This window comes from Nicotiana tomentosiformis, chromosome 8 (assembly GCF_000390325.3).
Source record: "Nicotiana tomentosiformis chromosome 8, ASM39032v3, whole genome shotgun sequence".
Lineage (NCBI taxonomy): Eukaryota > Viridiplantae > Streptophyta > Magnoliopsida > Solanales > Solanaceae > Nicotiana > Nicotiana tomentosiformis.
This window is the reverse complement of record NC_090819.1, coordinates 18,202,157-18,227,172: the sequence shown is the minus strand read 5'-3', so window position 1 is coordinate 18,227,172 and position 25,016 is coordinate 18,202,157. Positions and strand designations below refer to the sequence as shown.

Genomic DNA, 25,016 nt, shown 5'->3' with positions numbered 1-25,016 from the left:
GAATTATTGAAAAAATAAAAATATGATAAATAGAGAAATTATATAAAGAAAACGAGGCACGAACCTCTCCTATATATATCCACTGTACAACTGATAACAGAGAACATGTACTTAATTAGCAAATACTGCGTTGTTATAGAGAACTGTAATCATGTAACACTACTTTCATGAGTAATTAGGATAAAATGAAGATGCGCTTGCTAAAAACTTTGCCGATAATATAATTTTGCTTTAGGCCATTAACTCTGTTGAGCCCCTTCGGCACAGGATCGGACTTACTTAGCACTACGATGTCAGAGCGTTATAGTTGCGCGGCCGCGGAGCAACTCGAGAGAGTTGTGCAATCTTAATTCTTAATGAGATTAGAGCGTCATCGCGTGAACTTAATTCGAATTGGGAATCTTATATAAATGTCTCAAATAAATCACAACTTACCAACTTCTAGTTATTAATCATAACCTTATCAAAACTAGTCAAGCACATATAAAAATTGAAAATCCAAATAAATAAGATTTTTTCTCTCCACGAATCACGCGCAAAGATCTTCTTCCATATTTTAAGCGTGATTAGCAACATTAGATGCAAGACGGAAAGGAATTTTCATGGATGAAGTAGTAAATAAGCTGATGAAATACAAGTATATATATATATATATATATATATATATATATATATATATATATATATATAAAGATTCCAAAAATCTTAGTAAAAAAGGACCTTTTTCAATGGGTATGATTGAAATTCATTGAAAAATATAGATGAGTCAATATATAAAATTTGAGGAAAATTGGAGGTGATTTGGACTGATTTGGTACAAATTCGTAGTTAAAATCGAGTTCAAAAAATTTTTCGGCGATACATGAATCAAACATGTATCACACATGTATCTCACACAAAGGTATACATAGATATACATGTGATACACATTTGATACAAATATGATACACAAGTGATACACATAATTTTTTTCATGTTCATCTTCTACTTCAAATTTGCAATTCAAACCACCTCAAAACTCCATCAAATCATCCAAAAACTGATATTCAAACTCTTTAAGATGTACTCAATCTATTCTAATAACACCCGCTCAAAAGAAAGCAAAAATTTGACCTTTTTTGGGCTACAAATAACTAATTAGCTAATATTAGTAATATTTTATGAATTGACCAATTTTTGTAATAAGTTACTCATAAATGGACATAGCTGGTATTTTCCCATTCGAATTCAATTAATATATTTTTCTTTTGTTATAGGCCCATAGGCCCAATTAGTTTCGAAAGACGATTTTTACCTACCTATACTACATATGAAACTTATTTACCCTCCCTAATTAAGTTTTAACTTAATTACATGGTCATATATAATTTACCAATTATATACAAATTAATTTTAAATGAGTGTCCCTTGATTGTAGCCTTTTAATTTATTAAATCCCGAAAAATCCTCACAATTCCTTACTTACCCAGACAAACCTCAATCTTTCTAAAGGATTTTCATCTTTCTCTCTTTGAAATCAACCCTCTTTCTACACCGATTCTATAATTTTTTTTTTCTTCTAAAGCTCATAATTTTCTCTAACAATGGTGAAGAAAGGGATTAATTTTTTATCGATTTGAATTTTGCCATGGCTGGAGTTTGGAGTTTTTCTAGGCTTCCCTTTTTCTTGTTAGTGTTCCAATTGCAGGCTAGCAATACATGTATATTAATTATTTGGCAAGATTATTCGAATTGAAATTGTCAATCAATAAGTTTTGAAGGTATTTCACTCTCCACCATTGACGACCATTAAAAAGTTTTGAAACTTTGAATTCGAATTCAGATTTTTGAAAGGGAAACTACCAGCTATGTCCATTATAGGTAGCATATTATAAAAATTCACCAGTTCATAAAATATTACTAATATTAGCCAATTAGCTATTTGTAGCCAAAAAAGGGTCAAATTTATGCTTTCTTTTGAGTGGGTTTTATTAGAATAGATTGAGTACATCTTAAGGAGCTTGAATCTCAGTTTTGGGATGATTTGGTAGAGTTTTGTGGTTTGAATTGAAAATACGATAAAGAAAATGGACATGAAACAAAATGATATGTGTATCATACTGTGTATCATTTGTGTGTCACATATGTATTTTATCTGTATCAAATGTATATCACGTGTATATCCATGTATACCTGTGTGTGAGATACATATGTCTTAGAAGAATTTTTTGAACTCGATTTTAACTATGAATTTTTATACCAAATCAGTTAAAAGGGAGAAATTCAAAAATAGCCAGATTTACAAGTGGTAATTGAAAAATAGCCATAGTTTCAAAAGTAATCGAAATTTAGACACTTTTCATGTAAAGATAAATCTAAACGAAAACACTATTCAAAATTCGAAAAATATTCCAGCATAATATACTGGAGTTGCAGTATAATATACCGGTCTAGCATAATATGCAGGAAGTTCATACACAAGTACTCCAATCTCCAGTATATTATGCTGAAACTTTTCGTGTGTTGGAGTTCCAGCATAATATGCTGGAAGTTCATACACATGTGCACCAATTTTTAGTATATTATGCTAGACCGGTCCGTGTTGCAGCAAAATAGTGGCTATTTTTCAATAACTTTGCAAACGCTGGCTATTTTTGAATTACCAGTCTGAAAACTGGCTAGCCCATGCTATTTTTACCGGTTAAAATCACCTCCAATCTTCCTCAAATTTTGTATATTGACTCATTTATATGTTTTCAATGAATTTCAACCATACCCATTGAAAAAGTCCTTTTTTGCTTAGATTTTTGGAATCTTGTAAATTTTTTCTGTATTTCATCACATTATTTGCTACCTCATCCAAGAAATTTTCTTTCCGTCTTGCATCTAATGTTGTTGATCATGTTTAACAATATGGAAGAAGATCTTTGTATGTTATTCTTGGAGAAAAAAAAACTTATTTAATTTAGGCTTTCAATTTTTATATGTGCTTGACTAGTTTTGGTAAGTTTATAATTATTGCTAGAGGTTGGTAAGTTAAGACTTATTTGAGACATTTCTGTAAAATTCCATATTTAAAAGGTATTGTAATCATGGCCATAAGCTATAGCGAGCCATTTTCACCTCTTGGGGTAAATATGCAATTTTATTTTAATTTTTTCTGAAGAAGAATAAGAAGTGCTTTGGATGCAACCAGTCCTGTCAGATCATACCAATCGTGATCTTATCTACACGTTTGAATTATATGTAACTTAGAATTAATATTGTATAGCTTATGTAGAGGAAGAGATAATATTAACAGGGATGTCTTTGGAAGAGTTTGTATCCAACCACACTTTGTACAGTGTCCTGTATATATACAACTGAGATTTACCAACTTCACAAAACCATTACAAGTCCACACTTACTATTTACTGTACTGCTCTTAAGATACGTAGTAAAAAGTCATTTAAGACTTTAAGTGACTATTTCCTATTTAATTTGTGTAATTGTCGATTTAAGTGATATTGTGTAGACATCTTAAAACAGCAGCGGCAAATGCATATCTGAATAATAAATTATCACTCGAGTGATAGCAGTATTGTCTCCAAAATAGGGGATACTAACTTTCATATCAGATTTCTGGCAGGAGGGGTTGTGGGGGGGGGGGGGGGTTGTTATATATATCTGACGGCAGGGGTCGTGCTACGTGGTCCGTAGATGTCTAGATCAGGGAGTCGGCATCACACATATAGCATGCGTGTCGTGAGTGAGAGGGTGGTGGAAGAAGGAAAACATAGAGTCATCTTGTCTTGACTATTCCTTAAAAGACAGAACTACCGGTTAAGGGAATTTCTTTTTAAAAATGTATAAATTGTTGAATTCCCTTGACATAAGGGCAGCTTCAACTTAAGTTGCTCTTGGTCACAAGATTCAACCCCACGTCTTGTTGGAGATTCTTTTATATATATATATATATATAAAGAATTTTGAAAGACACAACTCTACTATCACAGAAGGAACTTCATTTCCTTTTTCCTGTCCTATACAAAGGATGGTTAGCGGAACCAGCAGACTGACTCATCTGTCAAACTATACCTGGTTTAGATAGTAAATTAGCCAGAAAAGAATTCATGGCTAAGAAGAAAAATAAAATCACCCTTTTGCTCATCTTTCCTAGTACAAAATGGTGGTGGGCAGCTCTAAAACACTCTGCCTTGAGCTTGCTCACACTATGAGTCCGGAATTCGGATAAATGAGGAGGGCGCAGTAGGTTGATAGCCAACGTAAACTAGCCAATCTATGATTAATCCTCACAATACATAATATATTGGACGTGCTCACCTAGGCACTTGTTACATAATATAGGACTACGATGAGCTTGAACGGAGCGACATGACTAGTGGAGATACATGTAGCTGACTCCAACTTACTTTGGATTGAGGCATCGTTATTGTTGTCGGGCAGACCTCCAGACCAATATCCAGTTCACTAGTAGGTCATGAATGAGCATATGCACGCACAATATCCATTATTGGATCTCGGCAAATTGGACATTTTCCTGTACCCCTAAGCAATTCATGAGCACACTTGAAACAGGTGCACATATGCCCACATCTGAAAACCATGAGCAAAGTTATGGACATGATTAGTATTATATATTGATTTCTACTATACTTGTCGTTGGACAAGAGTGGGTTGCTCTTGGGGTGACTCGAGTCACCCCAAGAGCAAGGTAGAGAGTTATCGGAGGGAGGGAGCCGAGGGTCTATCGGAAACAGCCTCTTTACCCAGGGTAGGGGTAAGGTCTGCGTATAAACTACCCTCCCCAGACCCCACTAGTAGGATTATACTGGGTTGTTGTTATTGTACTATACTTGTCGTTTCCTATAGCGTGGCTAAACTGATATCCACATACAAGTACCTGTAAAGCAGTGAATCAACAGGCTCCTCACAGCAAATACAACAATTTCCTTTGTTTGGACCCTTGTTATCTGAATTCCTCTTGCTTTTTTGACCTGCATTACAAAAATGTAAGTCTCTTCTTTGCATAATCAAAGTAGAAATGGAAAATAGAAAAGGGAGGGAAAAGGTCACATGTATCAAGTTGAGATGTAAAGCCAAATCTTGTGGTGAATTTGTTAACTAATACACAGGCTGGGCAACGCGATGCACAAGGCATCCCGCGTTCACGGTGTCCGGGGAAGGGCCATATACCTAGGGGTGTAATATAGACAGCCTACCCTAATGCAAACATTAGTGGCTGCTTTCACGGCTCGAACTCGTGACCTATAGGTCACACGGCTCCCCTTCTGCTAACCAATACACAGAGAGTAAGAAATTCATGATATGATGCAACATATAGTTCAGGAAGTTAAACATCAGGGATTTTGGTATATTTCCCATCAAGCTTTTCTTATAGTTTGTTATAAAGGGTTTACTAATTCAAAACACAAACTTCAAGGATTTTTGCTTTTTCCATATTCAGATCTTTGTGTTCTGGCTCACCTAACTGGCTAATTGCAGCAGCAACGTCCTGCTTAATCGAACGTTGTAATTTCATTTGCATGTTCATGCAACTCTTCATAGATCTCCGTATTTCAAAAATCTCTTGGTGGAGTTGCTCCATATGTCCTCTCAATTCATATATGAGTTCCATTTCCTGTTAATGCACATGTCATTAGTTCTAATCCCAACTTACAAATAATATCAGGCAAGTCAGCCCAAGGATAGACAACTCACAGTTGAAGAATTTCTTGAAGAAGAAGAGCACGGTTTAATGCGTTGGGAGCAAATACTAGATGATTGAGATTGTAGTGAAGAAGGAGATGGGAAGTGATAAGAGTCATCAGTTACTTCCTTGACTTGATTTAGGCTCCATGATGATGTGTTGTCATCAATTAATACTTCATCTTCATCGTCATAACCCGAGTCTTGTTCTTCTTCTACCTCAACATCCTCTTCTGTTGCATTATGTCGTAATACCACGTCCTCTTCCTCTTCTTTATCCACTTGTGTTGGTACTTCTTCATCCTCAACATGGCTGATTCTCATGCCATTTGGTAGTTGTTGTGACTGAGACGCCATTATTCGATCAATTTTCTCCCTCAAATCACTGGTAAGAAAATTTGAAACACTTTTTCTGCACGGATTAGAAAATCAAAGTCAAAGTGCAAGTCATGGACTATGCTTCAATTTCAAAAGCTGAGTGATGAATATCATAGGAGCAGTGTTTCAAAGGCGAAAAGATCTAAAAAGCGCTCCATGTCTATTGGGGCTTTAAGCGCAAAGAACAATTTAGGTGTGGGCTTTAGTAAGAAAAAGCGCAACAAAGGGTAAAAAAGCCCTATGTAATTCAAGAAAAGAGTAAAAATTTAATTTCATTCATAATGTTTTCTTAACAAGTAATACATTTATTTTCCAATTGTATTTGTTGTTTAGTATCGACCAGTTTAAAACATGACACATGGGCAATGAGGTGCGCCCCTTTAATGCCTTGCTTATAATGAAGCACGGCTTGAGCGAGGTGAAGCGCCCTCCCTGAGCTTTTCTGAGCTTCTTAAATAGCCTTTGACCACACTGTATAGGAGTGGGTAAGGAGATAGATGCATAAGGCAAGCAAGAGAGTTTATTAAAATATAGCATTTTTTTCAAACTCTTAGAAACATATGTAGTTGATTCACATCTCAAATCGAACGAGTCTTTTACAGTCGTCACGTTGAGTAGGGCAAAAACAGATAAAGTTCGCGTTCAAGTCCTGTTTTCAGTGATTCAAATTGAAAATATAGATGCTCTAAGAAGTTTACTTTGCCATTGCCTTCATTTTCTGATTCTTTCATCTTTAAAACTGCCTCAAAGCCTTTAACATTTTCTGCTATGCTAATGGGCCAGGTAAAGTATATTTTTCAAACACGGATGATTACCAAGTAAAACTAATTGATGACAAATTTATCGGATTAGTATAACAAATTAAAGTGAAGGAGTTGCTAATACCTTTGAAGAAGTAGTTGTATATCATGGTTGTCTAAGAATCGATCAAGCATCTCTTGGTATCTTTCGTGCCTGAGGCCTTCCCATTCTTTACGTGGACGAGAGACATTGCTTATCCAGTCTTCATTGACTTCTACTTGCTGCTGATAAGCAGACTGTATTTCATCCCATCCATTAGCTGTATGGGAATAATCACTTACCCAACCACTATCACTTTCAACTAGGTGTTGGCTCGCAGTTTCCTCTTCCCAATCGCTTTGAGGATTAGCGTTATCACTAGACCACTCGTTACTAGTTCCTAGATGCTGCTTTATTTGCAGTTCATGGAAACTGTCTGAGCTCTGTGCTTGTGAAGTATAGCTCGGTAAGCTGATGCTAACTTCTCGATTGTTAAGGTCCATGTCATGTTGATTCGATCTACAAGAAAATACTGGATTTGTGTCACTAAACGCCATCTCTTTCTGGGAGTTCGATGAGTTGGTAACGTGTATCCTGGTTTCTATCTTTTTGGGGCTTGTTTGCTTGGATAGATCCTGGTAATGATTCTCCTCGCGAGGTTGATTGGATGTACAAAAGTTTCCAACTTTTAGGATGTTATCTACTACCTCTTTAGTTGTATCTCCTAATGTTATAGGGACACTTCTTGATTTAGCTACACCGGGCTGCAGTCCTGAACTCTCCTTGACCAGCCCCTTACACGGATCCTCTTCTCTCTGTTGATGTGTTGACAATCCAGTTCCTACTTTCGCAGAGTTGCTACGAGCCAGTTCCCTTCTGTGTTTTGGTGTAGAAGGGAGGCTTCCAACTTCACGAGCGCTTTCTACCACTTCCCTTGAGTTGTTTCTTGAGTTAGCAAGACAATGTTGTCCTACTGTATTGAACTTTTCCCTGAAATGGATTAACATTATGGTTTGGTGCATTTTTGTGTTAAATAGCAATATACATAAGAAAAGATCAGAACTTTGTTACTAACAAAAGTATAACTTAGTTCTTTCAACTGACACAACTCATAACAAATATGCTGGGATTAGTTATATTGGCATTAGTTATCCTAATATTATTTCTTATTGACTGTTTGGTTGATATAATAATCCTCAGATTATCAATTTTACTGATTTATCCATCCCAGTATTATTATTAATCCTGGGATATCAGTAACCAAACAAAGGATAAGGCGGTACTAAATTTTATCCCAGGATAATTTTTGCTTATCCATCGTACCAAACGACCCCTTAATAGCAATGGAAAAGGAAACAAACTTAATAAAGAAGCTGATATGCAGATCTAGAACCAAAGACTTATTATGATTTCTTTACAAACTTTGGTACATTCCTTTGAAAAATAAAAGACAGGTCTTTTAGCAGCCACAAATGGAAGGAAAAGAGTCAAAAACAAATAAGATACTTCACCTGAGATGCATAATTGCAGAATGTGTCAATCTATTTGATTCAGACGCTGAGCAATTCACTGATCGGCCATCTCTAACTTCTGCACCACGTCGTATGAGTCTAACTCGAAGCAAAGCCTAGTTAAGATGTTGAATTATAAAGATTAATCAGTACCCTGAAATAGTTAGTCCTGCAAACTTGTACAATACAATATAATACAATACAGTACAATACGTTACAGCCAACCCAACTAAGAAAATTGTTATTAAACAAAAACAAATACTGCATATCCAAACATTACTTCAACAAAACAATACAATACAATGCAATGCACCTGAATGCGGCCTCTTTGTTGGAACTTGGAAACTGCTTTACGTTCCACAAGACGTTGAATTTCCCTATGTCTATCGCGCTCCATTTGCAACAGCAAATCACTAAACGCCTGGCGCCCTCTGATGAAACGAGGCGAATTCAGAACAGGCGAAAAACAACACCTTTGTTGTTGTTCTGAAATATCCAATGTTGTCCTAACTCGAGGCAACGATCCACCATTTACAACAACGTTACCATTATGGTCGCGGCCATGACTTTCATCTCCAATAGTATATGTCAATTTCCTGATAATATCTGAAACTTTCAACCTCTCATTTTCTGTAATATCAGAATCTTTAGTACCCTGAGCAGAATTTGAATCAACGTTATCCGTTTTATCGGATTCCCAATCACCAAATGAATCACTTTTCACAATGCAAGATTCATCACATTCATCAAATCTTTTATGAGGGGACTCCACATATAAAGAATTCTCAGAATTGTTAGCCAAATTCATGGTTTTTGACTCTGCTTCAAAATCTTTCCATTTCCTCACAAGGGAAGAAACACCTCCAAGATTTGGAACATCCAAAGAACTTTCTTTATTCTTCTCTTTGTCCATTGAAAAAACCATATTTCTAGCTTTATCCCATTTTTCAGCAGCTTTACTTCTCTTCTTTGGACTATTATTCTCATTCTTGTCACATTTTGTTTTGTGTACCAATAAATCAGCATGGTTTTGGACTAAATTCTTGAAATGTTTTTGAAAAGGATTAGAATCTCTAGCACTGCATCTATTAAGGACATAACCAAATGGAGAAGAGGAGGCAATTTCTACTTGAGAAGAGGCCATTTTCTTCTTCTAATCCTCTCTTCTTCACCAATCAAGAATGTTAAAAGTACTATATTTTCTGACTATTATTCTAATTTAAAGAAGGTGAAAAAAAAAAAACTTTGAACATTTCAATGTTTTTATCTCAAGCAAAAGATTTTAAGACAAGAAGAGAAGAACATGTAACATGAAAATAGGAAACACGGTTGAAAATGGAATAACTAAAAATAATTAACAACAAGAATGAAAATAGCACAAGTTGTTAGGAATATCAACCATAAAAACTTCCGTTAACAATAATAGGAGTAACAAATTATTTTTGTTTCTCTCTCTTACTATAGCTTTATTTTTTGGTTTCATCTAATGAGTCAGTCAAATGTGGAAAATTTGCCTAAAATTTTGGATACGTATTTAAGGTAAAGAGAACTGTTATTATGGGGGGAATTTGAAACGTCAACCGCTCAAGTATAGCACAAACGCATGTTTCGCCTGTATTTAAACACCTTACCTTACCATATTTATTATGGAGTGCAATGTTTGTTTCTCTTTCTTTTTGTACGTCAAAATTGTTTAAAATGGGAGAAGTTGATAATATACTAGAATTTTCAATATGGAAATAAAAAGGGAAAGAGAGAGAATATTAAAAAATCAAGAATATTATATCAAGCGAATAGGGCATGACAAGCAGTGGCGTATGCAGAAATTTTTCTTCAAAGAAATGATTAAATAAATAGATTATTGTAACGACAATCGATGTTATTTTTTATATTTATTCTCAATATTTTAATTTTATTTATTATTTATACATACAGATTACAAAAAAAAATCGACGAAGTGGTGTCACGTGACACCGATTCAAGCAAGGTGCCTACGCCCCTGATGACAAGTTCACCCAAGATGTTACCGGACGGACAATAAAGTGAATGAAAATTTGAGACAAAGAAATCATTAGGCTTCGTTTACTTAAATTTTGACGGACAGAGTTGCTCGATTCATATATTTTGGTAAGAATTAGCAAGTATTTAATTTGATAGAGTATTAGTTTGAAATGCATGCATAAAATGGCTCCAATACTGTTGCTATGAAAAATAGAAAAACATAAGAAAAATAAGAAATAGGGTATGAGTAGGTGGGGTTATGTGATTGGGGATGAAGACGTGTGTGTAAGTCAAGATATGAAAATGTTGAGCAAGCAAACAAGAAGTGGAAGCTTCGCAGAGAAAAGTACCTTAAAGGAAAAAACAGATGACGAGGAGGTAATTTATGTGATGCTTGATACAACAGTTTAAGAGAGCAATAATGGTAGTAACAATGAATTGTACACCCTTTGGAGTGGCCAAATTAATTGAGTAGGAGATTTTCTAAATGAGAAATCTAGAGTTTGAAATCTGCTTGCATACCTCGGTTGAGCCCATCAAACGGGCTTGCCTAGTGCGATTTCCCTCCAGTATAGTTCGTGGGCTACTACACAAGAACGGGGTTTATCTTGTACGCACCTGAAGAATAGCGGCGGCAAATTCCTTTGTTAACAAAAAATAATACTCCTTCCGTTCACTTTTACTTGTCCAATATTGACTTTTCATACCCCTTAAAAAATAATAAATAAAGCATATAATTTATCATGATACCCATATTAATTGATGTATAGTCTTAATGGATTTAAAAAATGATTTGGAATGAGTAATTAATGTCAAGGGCAAAATAAGAGAAAAAAACCATTTTTCTCTTGATATGCGAAAGTAGACAAGTAAAATTAAAAATTTATTTTTAGAATAGTGGACAAGTAAAAGTCAACGAGTAATGTATCATACAAAGAGGGGAAATTGAATGATTAGTAAAGCAAAGATAGACGTTGTGTTTGAGCAATTAGGAGAAATAAAAGGTCATTTAATGATCATTCCAATGGAAAATGAGAGGAAATTTGGCTTCACCATTTGAATCAATTCTCCAGTAAAATGGAAAATCTTATTTTAGTTATGTCCTCGTATTACTAAACACCAATCAGAAATGTAAAAAGTTTTTCTTGTTTTCATTGACATCTCTTGTCTTTTGGAAGAGCAATTATGCCTCAACTTCGTTGTTATTTAATCTAATTTAATTAAGTCCATTTCATTCTAATACTATATTTTGTTTTATGAATAATGGAAAAGAATACTATAAACTAAACCCCCTTTAATCCTTTCAAAAAGAAAGACTATTCCTCTTAATATAGGGGCGTTACGAATTTATTAGGTCATAAAGAGAAATAATAAGTGTCGAGCCTAAGTTGTAGTAGGACAATTTTTGCTATTATTGCACAGTTGAAGCATTAAAATGCAGAAGACAGTTGTGGGCTACTAAAATCAGTTGTTAATACTAAGTGCTGGCCTACAATGCCTTTTAAACCCACGGAATTCGAAATGATCAAAGATGTCACTATAACAATCTAATAATGAAGTATAAGGGTATGACCTAGCGGTTGATAAAGTTAGTGGTTAATGAAGTTGATTGATAGCTTGTTTGGTGTTTCTGAAATCGGGTTATTTTGATAAGTATTTTTTCTCAAAAGTGTTTTTTCAAATGTACTTTTGGTGAGAATCAATTTGTATTTGATTAATTAATTTGAAAAACACTTCTGAAAAGCAATTAGTGTTTGGTCAAACTTTTAAAAAGATTCTAAATGAATTTTTTTCATAAGTGCTTTTGGAAAGAATCGACTTTTTCTGCTTCTCCAAAACTGCTTCTGTTTTTCCTTAAAAGTATTTTTTTTCTTCCAAAAGTTTGGCCAAACAATTCAACTTTGATAAAAAAGAAGAAGCAAAAAGTGCTTCTAGGTTTGGAGAAACTTGGCCAAACAGGCTGGGAATCATGAGGTCTAAGGTTCGAAACCTATTAGAGACAAAAATACTAGATTAATTTTTCTCTTATGCTCAAGCTTGTGGATAGAGTAACTGATACTGGTAGAAGATAACACGGTGCGCCGTAAAATTAATCAAAATACGTACAAGTTGGCTCTGACACTACAACTATAGGAAGGAAAAGAACAATCGAATAATATGTGCTAGTAGTTGTTTGCCACTCCCATATTTGACTTGTTTTCGTTTATAATTGTTCATTGATCAATCCAAGATTTAAAGGTTTTCCACATTTCTCCATACTAGTTTATGAAATATATTCGGTCATTTTAAATCAAGCTCTATTGGAAAAAACCACAGATTGAGTTATTAAGAAGAACATTTAACCAACAAACAAGATGCAATAATTAATATTAAAACAATGATAGGGTTTTGGATGTGAAAATTTAGATCCATGTAGACAATCCCTAATAATCAAACTAATTGGCAAACGTATTCAACATCAATATCTAAAGGAGAAAATTGTCAAACTGTGGAAACCAACAGAAACCTAGGCCACGATTATTTTATTATTAAGTTCACAAAAGAAGAAAATAAGATACAAGCTCTACAAAATGGACCTTGGTTCATTAATGGGTACTTCTTATCCGTCAAGCAATGGGAACCAAATTTTGTAGCCGGAAAAGAAAAACATACACACACCGTCGTTTGGGTATGCCTACCGCAATTACCTACGGAAGGTATGCCTACCGCAATTACCTACGGAGTTCTACGATGGTCTAATACTCCAGAAAATTGGAAACTCTATTGGTAAATTACTGAAAATTGATGCATGCACCAGTGCTACATTAAGGGGTCATTACGCTAGACTTTGTGTAGAAATTCCGTTGGAAAATTCAGTCCAACCAAGTATCTTAATCGGAACTCACCTCCAACAATTAGCATATGATGGTGAAAATTTCTTATGCAAAAATTGTGGTCGTCTAGGACACACTGACCCCTCATGTTCCCATGTTCACAAGAAACCAGTAGCCATGAAGGACTTCAACACAAAGGAAGAAAGCCAACTAACAGAGGAAACATGGCACACTGTCACTTTTCCAAGAAGGAGATACAATAATAAATCAAAGAAGATGGAAAAACAACCGTCACCACAAGAAGATCAATACCTGGGTGCATCTTCAAATCCAAAATCATGTATAGACGTAAAAATATTTGATGCGGCGTCAAGTAAGTATCTTAATACTCAAAAACTTTTTTATAAAGCAAAAAAATCGGATTACAACATTGTCTCTTCGTCTACAGAACCTTCCTTAATTAATTACACTACTACTTCATCTTTCCAAGATCTTGAAACCACAAAAGACTCTGCACATACCATCCAAACGACTACTAATTTAGGGCCAATTCCCACAAAAAAGGACATTAATTATATTCCTATCTCTATTAAATTTTCCTCTTTAACGGAAGAAGACATTAATCCCCCAATTCTAGGATACTAACCGAATGAATCCAGTGACAAACATTCTCCCAAATCAAACTCGTCGATACCCCCTAGGCAGCCGCTATCACCAAATAACACCCCCCAACAAATCCGTATACGACACGTGGCATATCAAAGCCATGCAACACTCAAAACCCTAGTCTACAACATAACCCATTGACAGCTAATCTACCCACTAATACAAATCTAATTTCTCAATACAATCTTCAAACAAACCATACAATAGTTAAATACTTGGCCGAACCGGATGGCCATGTGTCAATGAACATTGAGGAACCAATCAACCAATCATCAACGACCCTCCTCTCCAAGGCACCGAAAATACCATGAAAAAACAATCTCCATCAAAAGATTTGCAATCATTACAACTAAAAACACACTCAAACACTACTACTACACCCTCTATATTAACTTGCACTAATCTTTCCAACTTCATCAACAACCTTTAACCTTCTGAAAAAATTCCAACATCAATCCATGGCAATTCTTCCTCCCTTCCCGCAATAAATTCTATTTCACCCACCCACTTATATGTCTCCATCGCTTCCTCCCAACCAACACCCAATGTCATGGATAGAGCAGGGCATTTCAGGGGCATGCGACTTTCTTTCCAATGAACATCAATGGCCAGGAAATATGGATAGTGCTTCAGAATCCAAACTTCCTAGCCCAACTCATCTCCGAGGGAATGGCTCTTGCCATGAAATACTACATCAACCACATGTGGATGGCCAACATACTAGACTCAATAGGCCCCGCTATCGCTCCAGCATTATTTCACAACATGTAATCCCATTGGAACCTCCCACACCACTTCAACCTGCTCAACAACATCAACCTAATCTACCAACTTTCATACTTCACTTCAGAGGAGCAAGTAACGAACAACCCATTTTCTTTCCATGGAAACCCATCCCTCAACACCACCCAATCCCACTAGACATACATCACCAACAACCACCCCCTCCCAACGAACCAAAACAAAAGAAACAAGAGATGGAAGATGAGTTAGTAGAGGAAATAATCATCCTTATCCCTCACCACAAGGGATCGTTCATAGAAATTTCAAGCATTAGATAAGCATCTCTCATGCTCTTTCAGGATATGGAGGACATGAAATACATATTCAAATGCATAGTAGCCCTTTACAAATGCTCCATAGCAATCCAGCCTTCTCTCTCGAGCCTTCTGAAGGTCGTGATGGAGAAAACCAGTAGTTTTATTTTGACTTTTTGTGTATTTTTGTCCGCTTCTTCACGAGCCTTTGTAAACAGTTTAAGTATGAAATATCAAAGTTGTTCCTTGCATATTTTTTCTTTCGTGTGGTTTGTTTTCTGTACTTGTATGTTTTTTTCTTCTATTGTTTGCTCGTTTTTCTTTTGCCTTTCTTATCGTTGTTTGTCTTTTATTCGGTCGTGGCCTTGGAGCCGAATATTCATAGGTCGCGTGTGTTTTCTTTGTTGAGATGTGGCTGAGAGGAAATAGGTGTTCGTTCGAGCGAGGTCGAATATAACCTTTCATTGAATCACGGGCAAGAGCCGGTAGGTGTTTGTTCGAGCTTAGTCGAACATGACCTTTCGTTAAGTCACGGCCGAGGGTTGGTAGGTGTTTATTCAAGCGGGGTTGGACTTAGTTTAATCACGGCCGAGGGTCGATAGGTATTTGTTTGAGAGGGGTCAAATATAACCTTTCGTTAAATCGTGTCCGAGGGCCGGTAGGTGTTTGTTCGAGCAGGGTCGAACACGACCCTTTGTTGAATCACAGTCGAGGGCCGGTAAGTGTTTATTCGAGTTGGGTCAAACATAACCTTTCATTAAATCGCGGCCGAGGGTCGGTAGGTGTTTGTTCGAGCGGGGTCGAACATGACCTTTCGTTGAATCGCGCCCGAGGGCCGGTAGGTGTTTGTTTGAGCTAGGCCAAACACAACCTTTCATTAAATCATAGCCGAGGGAAGGTAAGTGTTTTCTCGAGCGGGGTCGAACATAACCTTAATACGAAAAAGGTAATCTGATAAGCGTAATTTTCTTATTGATTTGACATTGTTGCTTTGGTTATATACTTGGAGAAAATAACAAATTTTGGGTGTTGGTTGTTATTCCAGTCCTAGGCCCGGTCTACCTAGTCCCTTCATTGTTTGACTTAGAGAGTATTGAGAAGTCGAGAAATGAAATAGTAACAACGGTCCCACTCTGGCGTACTTCGACCCGAAGTGTTCCCTTTGTTGCCTCGTTAAAAACCTCCTTGAGAAAACCCAAATGGGACAAAACTCAAGTGAGAGAAAAAGAGTACGGCTTGGGGGACATTTTTTCTCTCAGAAGTTGAAGTATTTGAGGTGGATGATGTTCTAATTGTTTGGTAGTCGCTTTCCTTCCATTGTCTCTAGTTGGAATGAACCCTTGTTCGCGTTGGCCGTGATTTTGTACGGACTATCCCAATTCATTCTCAACTTGCCTTCTAGGGGGTCTTTGCTCTCTTTTGTTTTGGCTTTCAGTATGTAGTCTCTGACTATCAGCGGTCAGACCTTTTCTTTCTTGTTGTAATAACGTTCTGCTTGTTATTTTTGGGCGACCATTCTTATGTATACCATATCTCTTTGTTCGCCAATTTCATCGAGTTCCTGGCTTTTGCTCTCATCGTTACTCGTGCCTCTTTCGTGGGAATACCTTAGACTGGGTTCTCCAACCTTGACCGGTATTACTGCCTCGGTCCTATAGACCAAAGAGTAGGTGTCTCTCATATGCTCGTCTTCAGAGTTGTTTGGTAGGCCCATAATACTTCTAGTAGTATTTCTGGCCAAAGTCCCTTGGCGTCTTCGAGCTTTTTCTTCATGATGTTTAGTGGACTTATTGGAGGATTCTACTTGCCCGTTACCCACTGGGTGATATGGGGTTGAGAGTATCCTCTTGATATGCCATTTCTCGAAGAACTCGACAGTTCTCTTTCCTGTGAATTGGGGTCCGTTGTCACAACTGATTTCCTTCGGAAAGTCTAATCGGTAGATGATGTTTCTCCATATAAAAGTGATTACCTATTATTCCCGTATTTGGGCGAATGCTCCTGCTTTCACTTATTTAGAGAAATAATCAGTTAAAACCAAAAGGAATCATACATTACCTCGCCCCTGCTGGGAGGGGACCCACGATGTCCATTCCTTATTTGATGAACGGACAATGGGAGGTGACTGAGTGGAGGTGTTCGCCTGCTTGGTGAATCATTGGGGCATACTTTTGGCACTGTTTTATTTCTTCACGAAGTCCGTGGCATCCTTTTTCATGGCGGGCCAATAGTATCATGTCCGTATGAGGCATCTGACTAGTGCTTGATTGCCGGAGTGAGCTCCGCAATGGCTTTCATGGACTTTTTTGAAGACGTGCTAGGTTTGGTTCAGGCCCAAACACTTCACTAGAGGGCTGCCCTAGGTCTTCTTATATAGGTCGCTTTGGAGGAGACTGTATCTGGCCGCCTGCATTCTTAGTTTCTTTGCTTTTTTTTTGTTGCCGGGGAGTGTGCCGTCCTACAAATATTTGATAATACAATTGCGCTAGTGCCAAGTTAAGTTTATGATTTTTACCTCGATTTGGTCTAGTGATGAGTTGAGGAGGTGGACTACGCTTTTATCTCTGGCTGTGATGCTTTTGGTAGTTGTGGCCAGTTTGGCGAGGCCATCTACTTAGGCATTCTATGCTCGTGGGATCTGATCGAGCTGGCATTCATCGAACATAGGCAATAGCTTGCAGATTTCGGTTCGGTATTTTTTCAACCTTTATTCCTTGATTTGGAAAGTTCTTGTGACTTGGTTGACTATGAGCTGGGAATCACAGTGGAGTTTCAAATGTTTTGCCCCATACTTGATTGCTAGCCTTAACCCTGCAATTACGGCCTCATACTCGGCCTCACTGTTAGTCATATTCGGTCACCTTATGGACTGGCGAATTACTTCGCCTGTTGGGACCTCGAGTACGAGTCCCAATTCGGACCCTGATGCGTTTGATGCACCATCGATGTATGGGACCCATAGGTCTTGTGTTTGGAGGGAAGCTTGGACGGCTTCCCTTTCAACATCAGGCATTATTGTTACACTGAAGTCGGTGACGAAGTCGGCGAGCACTTGTGATTTTATTATCGTTTGCGGCTGGTATATGATATTGTGCTCATATCAACTATTTAGCTTGATACCCATTTGGTCTTGAGAAAGTCAAATTGGGCAAAATCACTCTATGACCGAGAGGTATTGAGAGGGTAACTTAGAGTTGAGATCTATAATACACCCCGATCAATAAAATCGGAGTTAACATACTTAACCCATTAGGCAAACACCTAGGTGAAGGTCACATCCCTAGGCCTTTTAACCAGTTGGTAAAAACAACAAAAATAATCAATCGCTTTCTAGTTTCTTCTCATTTGTTTATAATTATTAGTGTTAATTTAGAAGTAGAAAACAAAATCCCTTGTTTGGAAGAGCAATTTAGTTATTTCATTTGCTCTCATCAAGTGTATACCCTAACACCCATATTGAGTGCGGATTAGACGTGGATCAATTTTTGACGCCGTTGCCGGGGAGTTAAAATGGTGTTAGCTAATATATTTAAGTGTGTTTTGGAATATCTTCTTTCCCTTCCATGTTACTAAGTTGTTTATGAAATTAAAGGTATAAACATGGCAAATAATGATCTCGGAAATTTGCCTTTGGGGAATTGGACGGCGAGGAGGAACAAGTAGATGAGGTACCTCTTGAGCCTCAAGCCAATCGGAGAGGCCGGGTACCACATGACAATGTACCTATTCCACCCCTACCTCTGCCACGAGCGGCTCCACACCAAATATTGCCCAACGAAGGTTATGCTAGTGTAATAGTCCATCCCCGTATTAGGACGATCAACTTCCAAATCACCAATGTGATGCTCACTTTGCTTGAACAACGGGGTTTCTTTACCGGTGCTCCAACTCAAAATGCTTATAAACATTTGAAGGGCTTTGTGGATACATATTGGGGGAGCAAGCAAACTAATATTTCCGAGGATGCATTGAGGCTAAGGTTTTTTCCTTCTCTCTACGGGGGAAAGCTTTAGATTGGTTGGAACGATTGCCGAACCATTCAATTCACACTTGGGATAAGTTGGCGGAAAAGTTCATTGCTAAGTTTTTTTCTCCCGGGTACATGACTACACTTCGAGATGAGATCTTGGCATTCAAGCAAGAGTTGAATGAACCACTACAAGAAATATGAGAGCGCTATAGAACAATAGTTAAGGAATGTCCCAACAACAATATGACGAAAAACATGATTCAACAAACCTTTTATCGTGGGATTAACACAACCAACAAAAGTATAGTGAATCAACTAGCCGGTGGGAACTTTATGACTATGCCTTATGCGGAGGCATGTGAAATCTTGGATGAGATGGAGGAAACGTCGTCGACTTGGCAAACCCGGGCCAATGTTCCACAAGGTGATCCGAATATAATCTACCTTCACAAAGAATTGCAAGACCATAGGCAAGCCATTGCGGAATTGACCAATACCATGACTCAACTAGCAAAGGTCCAACTAAATCAAGTGCTAGCTCCTAAGCAAGTTAATGCTACGGAGGGAGTGAATGTGTGGTAAACAAGAGGAGGACCGAGGGTCCATAAATGCAAACTCGAGTGAGGAACTATATGCAAGATGATGGTGGTTTTGAGCAAGATGATTCTTATAATGAACAAGAGGAGGAAGTGAAATATGTGAACAATTTTCAAGGGAAAAGAAACAACTTCCAAGGCCCAAACCAAAAATAATGGTGACCACAAAACAATCATGGAAATTGAAATTCTAACAATCAAGGGAATTGGCACAACAACAACAATCAAGGAAATTGGAGTAGAAACAACCAAGGAAATTGGGGAGGCAACAATCAATGGAGTAACAATCAAGGCAACTAGGGGTCGGATTTTCAAAGGCCCCCAATGTATTAACAACTGAGTAACCCACCTCCTTATCCTTCCCATAGTTCAAGTTCTTCAAACGATGAGATGGGAGGTATTGAAAGTATGTTCAAGCAAATGATGGAAAAGAGTGTCGATTCGGATGCCCAACTTGCCTCACACAATACATCGATCCGCAATCTAGAAGTTCAACTGGGGAAAACCTCTCAAGCTTTAAATTCTCATCCTAAGGGGCACTACCAAGTGATACAGTGGTAAATCCAAAGGGTGGTAATAATACGGGGCATGCCATGGCAGTTATCACAAGAAGTGGAAGAGTCAGGAATGCACCAACCTCAAGTAGAAGTCGACTTGTTGATGATGATCAAGTGATACAAGAAGAAAAGATCCCGAACAATGTTGTTCAACCTAATGAGGAAGTTCGGATTGATATTGATGATAGTGTGGAAGAGACTCAAGAGAAGGTGAACTCATCTAGGGAATACATTATGCTAGTGCAATAGTCCCTCCCCGTATTAGGACGAGCAACTTCCAAATCACCAATTTGATGCTCACTTTTCTTGCACAACGGGGTTTCTTTACCGGTACTCCAACTCAAAATGCTTATAAACATTTGAAGGGCTTTGTGGATACATGATGGGAGAGCAAGCAAACTGATGTTTCCGAGGATGCATTGAGGCTAAGGTTTTTCCCTTCTCTCTACAGGGGAAAGCTTTAGATTGGTTATTGTCGAACCATTCAATTAACACTTGGGATGAGTTGGCGGAAAAGTTCATTGCTAAGTTTTTCTCTCCCGGGCACATGGCTACACTTCGATATGAGATCTTGGCATTCAAGTAAGAGCCGAATGAACCACTACAAGAAATATGAGATCACTATAGAACAATGGTTAAGGAATGTCCCAACAACGATATGACGGAAAACATGATTCAACAAACCTTTTATCGTGGGATTAACATAACCAACAAAAGTTTAGTGAATCAACTAGCCGGTGGGAATTTTATGACTATGCCTTATGCAGAGGCATGTTAAATCTTGGATGAGATGGAGGAAACGTCATCGACTTGGCAAACCCGGGCCAATGTTCCACAAGGTGATCCGAATATGATCCACATTCACAAAGAATTGCAAGACCATACGCAAGCCATTGCCGAATTGACCAATACCATGACTCAACTAGCAAAGGTCCAACTAAATCAAGTGCTAGCTCCTAAGCAAGTTAATGCTACGGAGGGAGTGAATGTGTGGTGAACAAGAGGAGGACCAAGGGTCCATAAGTGCAAACTCGAGTGGGGAACTATATGCAAGATGATGGTGGTTTTGAGCAAGATGATTCTTATAATGAACAAGAGGAGGAAGAGCAATATGTGAACAATTTTCAAGGGAAAAGAAACAATTTCCAAGACCCAAACCAACAACAATGGTGACCACAAAGTAATCATGAAAATTGAAATTCTAACAATCAAGGAAATTGGAGTGGAAACAACCAAGGAAATTGGGGAGGCAACAATCAATGGAGTAACAATCAAGGCAACTGGGAGTCGGGTTTTCAAAGGCCCCCAATGTATCAACAACCGAGCAACCCACCTTCTTATCCTTCCCATGGTTTAGGTTCCTCAAACAATGAGATGGGATGTATTGAAAGTATGTTCAAGCACTTGATGGAAAAGAGTGTCGATTCGGATGCCCAACTTGCCTCACACAACACATCGATCCGCAATCTAGAAGTTCAACCGGGGAAAACCTCTCAAGCTTTAAATTCTCATCCTAAGGGGGCACTACCAAGTGATACAGTGGTAAACCCAAAGGGTAGTATCAATACGGGGCATGCCATGGCGGTTATCACAAGAAATGGAAGAGTCGGGAATGTACCAACCTCAAGTGGAAGGCGAGTTGTTAATGATGATCAAGTGATACAAGAAGAAGAGATCCCGAACAATATTGTTCAACCTAATAAGGAAGTTAGGATTGATATTGATGATAGTGTGGAAGAGACTCAAGAAGAGGTGAACCCGTCTAGGGAATACATTATTGACATACTGGAGTCGATAGTGCAAAAGTCTATGATACCATTGCCTAACCCTCCACCTCCATACCCTCAAAAACTTTCCAAGAAAAATGGTGAGAATCAATTCAAAAAGTTCATTCAAATGATGAAGAGTCTTTCAATCAATGTACCATTGGTCGAAGCTTTGGAACAAATGCCAAGTTATGCAAAGTTTATAAAAGATCTTGTGACAAAGAAGCGGTCAATGAATTTTGAGACCATCAAAGTCACTCATCAAGTGAGTGTAATTGTTCATTCAATGGCTCCTAAGTTGGAGGATTCCGTTGCCTTCACGGTTCCTTTTACAATTGATAGTGCCAATTTTGCTAAAGCTCTTTGTGCTCTTGGGGCAAGTATAATTTGATGCCCTATTCAGTTTTCAAGACTTTGGAAATTTGGAAACCAAGACCCACCTCTACGAGATTAAAAATGGCCGATCGTACCATGAAAAGGTTGTTGGGTGTGATTGAAAATGTATTGGTTCGAGTTGATAATCGGCAAATTTTATTATTCTAAATTGTGAGGTTGATTATGAGGTGTCAATTATTTTCAGAAGACCTTTCCTTGCTACGGGTAAGGCTTTTTGTGATGTTGAAGCAGGAGAACTCACTTTCCGGGTTGGTGATGAAAAAGTGGTATTCCGTGTGTGTAAGTCCATGCAACAACCAAATAGCAAAGAGGTGTGTTCTTTTGTGGATTTTGTGACCAATGTCATTGTTGATGATACAAGTACTACAATCAATGTTGGTGATATATTGGAGGTCGTCTTGCTCAACTTTGACGATGACGAGATGGATGGCTTCATGGAATGTGTAAACTCTTTGCAAGGAATGGGTTTGTACAACTATGCACCCCGAAAATTGTCCTTGGATCTTGAAAATAGGAAGACTCCTCCTACAAAGTCTTCTATTAAAAAGCCACCTATCTTGGAGTTGAAGCCATTGCCTCCACATCTTAGGTATGAATTTCTTGGACCTTGTTATACTTTACCGGTTATTCTTTCCTCTTATTTGACTAACGTGCAAGAAGACTCAATGAGTCTATGCAAGAAGATGTCAAGAATGAGATTATCAGATGGTTGGATGCCGGGGTTGTCTACCCCATCTCTGATAGTTCATGGACTTCTTCGGTTCAATTTGTCCCAAAGAAGGGGGGCATGTCGGTGGTCACCAATGACAAGAATAAATTAATTCCTACAAGAACGGTGACCGGTTAAAGGGTGTGTATGGATTATTTCAAGCTCAACAAAGTCACAAGGAAGGATCACTTTCCACTTTCTTTCTTAGATCAAATACTTAATAGATTGGCTGGTCGTGCTTTCTATTGCTTTATTGATGGGTACTCGGGCTACAACCAAATTTTCATTGCTCCAGAAGATCATGAGAAAATAATATTTAGATGTCCCTATGGTACTTTTGCTTTCAAGCGGATGCCATTTGGTTTGTGTAATACACCGGCGACTTTTCTAAGGTGTATGATGGCTATTTTCATGGACATGGTGGAGGACTATCTTGAAGTTTTCATGGATGACTTCTCGGTGGCTGGGGATTCTTTTGATGATTATCTTGCAAATTAGGACAAAGTATTAGCTATATGTGAAGACACCAATTTGGTACTCAATTGGGAGAAGTGTCATTTCATGGTTGAGGCTGGTATTGTCCTTTTCCATAAAATCTCAAGGAATGGAATTGAAGTTGACAAGGCAAACATTGAGGTTATTTCTAAGCTTCCACCCCCAACTTCGGTGAAGGGTGTGCGGAGTTTCTTAGGCCATGCAGGTTTTTACGGGCGCTTTATCAAAGATTTCTCTAAAGTAGTGAACCCCTTGTGCAAACTTCTTGAGAAGGATCCCAAGTTTAATTTCCATGCAGGTTTATACCGGCGCTTTATCAAAGATTTCTCTAAAGTAGTGAACCCGTTGTGCAAACTTCTTGAGAAGGACCCCAAGTTTAATTTCAATGATGATTACATGAGAGCTTTTGAATTGTTAAAGCTCAAATTGACAACTACTCCCATCATCACCGCTCTAAATTGGAGTGTGCCTTTTGAACTCTTGTGTGATGCAAGTGACATAGCGGTTGGGGCTGTTTTGGGGGCAACGTATCTACAAGATTTTTCATCCGGTCTACTATGTTAATAAGACCATGAATAGTTCCCAAGTCAACTATACCGTTACAAAGAAAGAGCTCATTGCTATTGTGTTTGTAATTGATAAGTTACACCCGTACTTGATGGGTGCAAAAGTTATTGTCCATACGGATCATGCGAAACTTCATTATCATATGAGAAAAAAGGACTCCAAAGCTCGGTTGATGAGATGGGTGCTCTTGTTACAAGAATTTTATATTGAGATCCAAGATAGAAAAAGTTAGTGAAAACCAAGTGGCGGACCACTTGTCTTGTTTGGAGGAGGAGGGGAGGCCGCATGATGGCCCTGAAATCAATGACTTTTTCCCTAATAATCAACTTTTGGCAGTTTCAATGAAAGAGGTGCCATGGTTTACAGACTTAGCAAATTTTCTTGTGTGTAGAATCATTCCGGATGAGTTCTCTTCAAGCCAAAGGAAGAAGCTCAAAAGGGATTGTCAATATTATTATTGGGATAAACCATACCTTTTTCGAATTTGTACAAATGGGGTGATTAGGAGGTGTGTACCTGAAGAAGAGCAAGGTAATATTCTTGGGGCTTGTCATTCTTCGCCATATGGTGGTCATCATGATGGAGATAGAGCGGCGGCCAAGGTGCTTAGTTGTGGTTTCTATTGGCCCACTCTTTAAAAGGATGATAGTGAGTTAGTGAAAAGATGTGATGAATGTCAACGGGCCGGTGGAATCTCAAAGAAAAATGTAATGCCGCTCACAACCATTTTGGAGATTGATATTTTCTATGTGTGGAGCATTGACTTCATGGGCCCTTTTGTGAGTTCTTGTGAAAATACCTACATCTTGGTCGCGGTGTATTATGTGTCCAAATGGGTTGAGGCCATCACTTTACCCAACAATGAGGCGAGAAGTGTAGTGGTTTTCTTGAAGAAGAATATTTTCACAAGGTTTGGTACTCTACATGCAATTATAAGCGATGGGGGGGTCACACTTTTGCAACAAGTCTTTTGACACTTTACTTAGCAAGTGTAGTGTTATTCACAAAGTCACGACTCCCTATCACCCACAAGCTAGTGGGCAAGTGAAAATATCCAACTGGGAGATAAAGAGTATCTTGTCTAAA

The 25,016-nt window shown here is 38.0% G+C and overlaps 1 protein-coding gene across 1 annotated transcript; it reads right to left on the bottom strand.

Annotated features, from left to right (window-relative positions):
• Window positions 1-3,795: 3,795 nt before the first annotated feature.
• LOC104092029 (uncharacterized) lies at window positions 3,796-9,705 on the bottom strand. The gene is made up of 7 exons (XM_009597509.4): window positions 8,671-9,705; window positions 8,358-8,473; window positions 6,952-7,836; window positions 5,701-6,100; window positions 5,467-5,620; window positions 4,883-4,976; window positions 3,796-4,575 (listed from the first exon to the last, which is right to left on the bottom strand). Exons 1-7 carry the CDS (start codon window positions 9,499-9,501, stop codon window positions 4,458-4,460), a joined length of 2,598 nt encoding a protein of 865 aa, XP_009595804.1. The 5' UTR covers window positions 9,502-9,705; the 3' UTR covers window positions 3,796-4,457.
• Between the last annotated feature and the right edge of the window lie 15,311 nt (window positions 9,706-25,016).

What these genes read in the sequence shown, in the direction of transcription:
- LOC104092029 (XM_009597509.4), bottom strand. Translation starts at nt 9,501, where the DNA reads ATGGCCTCTTCTCAAGTAGAAATTGCCTCCTCTTCTCCATTTGGTTAT. An exon ending in ATACAACTACTTCTTCAAAG is followed by an intron (nt 6,101 to 6,951) that starts GTATTAGCAACT and finishes TAATCCGTGCAG; the next exon opens with AAAAAGTGTTTCAAATTTTC. An exon ending in CTTCAAGAAATTCTTCAACT is followed by an intron (nt 5,621 to 5,700) that starts GTGAGTTGTCTA and finishes GTGCATTAACAG; the next exon opens with GAAATGGAACTCATATATGA.